This window comes from Leuciscus leuciscus (assembly GCF_965113295.1).
Source record: "Leuciscus leuciscus genome assembly, chromosome: 25".
Lineage (NCBI taxonomy): Eukaryota > Metazoa > Chordata > Actinopteri > Cypriniformes > Leuciscidae > Leuciscus > Leuciscus leuciscus.
The window spans coordinates 28,358,555-28,361,054 of NC_138724.1; the positions used below are offsets into that span (position 1 = coordinate 28,358,555).

General features: G+C 34.2%; 1 protein-coding gene across 1 annotated transcript in view; it reads left to right on the plus strand.

Moving 5' to 3' along the window:
• The window catches only part of kcnq1.2 (potassium voltage-gated channel, KQT-like subfamily, member 1.2), a 153,725-nt gene that overhangs the window by 99,169 nt on the left and 52,056 nt on the right, over positions 1-2,500 (plus strand). The window contains exons 15-18 of the mRNA XM_082160658.1: positions 100-175; positions 1,141-1,235; positions 1,315-1,355; positions 2,360-2,421. Coding sequence (XP_082016784.1) covers positions 100-175; positions 1,141-1,235; positions 1,315-1,355; positions 2,360-2,421 — 274 coding nt within the window. The remainder of the gene's footprint in view (positions 1-99; positions 176-1,140; positions 1,236-1,314; positions 1,356-2,359; positions 2,422-2,500) is intronic.

A 2,500-nucleotide genomic window follows, 5' to 3' on the forward strand; every position in this document is an offset into this window, starting at 1 on the left:
GTTTACTGCCACATACGCACACACACACACACATTTACAGCGGGCCTGCTCAGTGTTTTCTGACGCCGTGTGTGTGTTTGTTTATTTTGTTCTCTGCAGACTTTCCCACGCACACAGATCCGCCATCAAGGTCATCAGACGGATGCAGTACTTCGTGGCTCGACGGAAATTTCAGGTACTTTTATTTTGTACGTCAGAATCATGATCAAGTGACGTTTCCTCGCCCCGGAGATAGTTATTTTGTGAAATTACAAACTGAATTTCAAAGGAATATGAATGAAAGAAATATGCGCCAATTTAGGTTAAATTATAGAGAAATCAACTTTAGTTTTCATTGGAAAAACACACTTAAAAATATTTACATTTATTTAAATGACGCCAAAAATAAATTGAAACAATAAATACGCACTAAAATATGAATAAAAATGCAATTAAAATAGAGCAAATTACTAGTTTTCATAATAATCACACTTAAAAAATATATGATTAATTTAAGTGGCATAAAAACTGAATTGAAAATGAAAATATGCACTAAAATATGAATAAAGATTCAATTAAAACTGAGAAAATTACTAGTTTTCATAATAAAACACACTTTTAAAAAATATTTTAATGAATTTAAATGACACAAAAGCTCAATTGAAACTATATGCACTAAAATATGATTAAATTATATTATAGTTTTCATAATAAAAAATCCTTAAATATTTTAATTGATGACACGAAAGCTAAATTCAAACTATAAATATACACTAAAATGAATTAAATTATAGAGAAAATGTCTTTAGTTTTCATATTTTGATTCAATGAGCCTCATTCATTAATGAATTTCTGTTTGTCACCAAATTTATTCAAAAACAGTTTTGCGAAATTTGAAATGTGTGATTTTTGGATGAAGTGCTTTTGTTTGATGGTCTGAAGATTAACTAACTAAAAGAACCACCCGATTTATGAGCTACAGCGAAATGAATTGAAATATTCCCAAGTAATGCTTCAGACCTTTTGCCTATCTTTGCTGTTGTTGTTGTTGAGTTAAACTGAGCTATAACAACAAAGCGTGGAAGTTCAAGGCCCAGGGGGCTCAAAAAATGGTGTCCTGTGATGACAATGGCTTTGATGGATGCCGCCTGTGTCCCGCAGCAAGCGAGGAAACCGTACGACGTGCGGGACGTGATCGAGCAGTATTCACAGGGACACCTGAACATGATGGTTCGTATCAAAGAGCTGCAGAGAAGGTGAGACACGTGACATCACGCTCGCAGACCACACAATCCCAGTGCGTTTCACAGGTTCCTGACGGTTTTCCTCTCGCAGGTTGGATCACACGTTGGGGAAACCGGGAATGTTCCTTCCAGGTAAAGGAAAACTGACTGTTTTAAATACAGATTCAAAATGCATGAAATAAATCATATCGAAGGGCTCACATGATCTATTATACTTGCTTTTTAAAAATAAAAGTAAACAATAAAATGTAAACCCAGACAATTTACTGCAAAAAAAAAAAAGGGAAATACAGAAACCATTGTGATTATGACATCATGCCCGTCTTATTAACATCAAATCATATTTGCATATAATAAAATAATTCAATATACAGCAACTTTATCCACTTTGAAGATCATTTGCACAGACGTTAGCCAAACAGAGGCCATTTATATGTTTAAAGATCTCTGATTGGCTAATAAAAATGGCAAAACATGCAAATTTAGAAACCATTGTGATTATGACATCACTTCCATCTCATTAACATGCAACCTTCCATATTTACATGTAATGAAAAACTCAATATACAGCAGCTTTATCCACTTTGAAGATCATTTACACAGTAAATTATGCAGGTATGCAGATGTTAGCCAATCAGAGGTCATTTACATATTTAATGATCTCTGATTGGCTAGTAAAAATGGCAAAACATGCAAATTTAGAAGCCATTGTGATTATGACATCACTTCCATCTCATTAACATGCAACCTTCCATATTTACATATAATGAAAAACTCAATATACAGCAGCTTTATCCACTTTGAAGATCATTTACACAGTAAATTATGCAGGTATGCAGATGTTAGCCAATCAGAGGTCATTTACATATTGCAGTCTTAAAGACGCAGTAGCAAAAAAAGCCTGTTTGATTGTAAGGGTTAGAGAAAGGAAGTGAAATAGCTGAAAAACTCAATTATGAGAGGAGACGACTGCAATGAAGTGTAGAATATGATCCTTTTAAATTGATATGTGTGTTATGTTACAAGAAACCTTTTATATGATCAAGGTGTTTCAATAAAACACTGTTAACATGAGCTTTTGACGGACTGTTTTTGATTTCTGACTGTGGTATTATTTCCTCGTCTTGTGTTTCCAGAGAAAGGTGTGGATAAGGAATATTATACGGTGGGAGCCCGGCTGATCCGACTGGAAGATAAGGTACAATCCCTTAAGAAGATTTCATTGGCTTCTAGTGACGCTTTAGACTGAGTTTGTCACCAGAACGGTGCATTATATT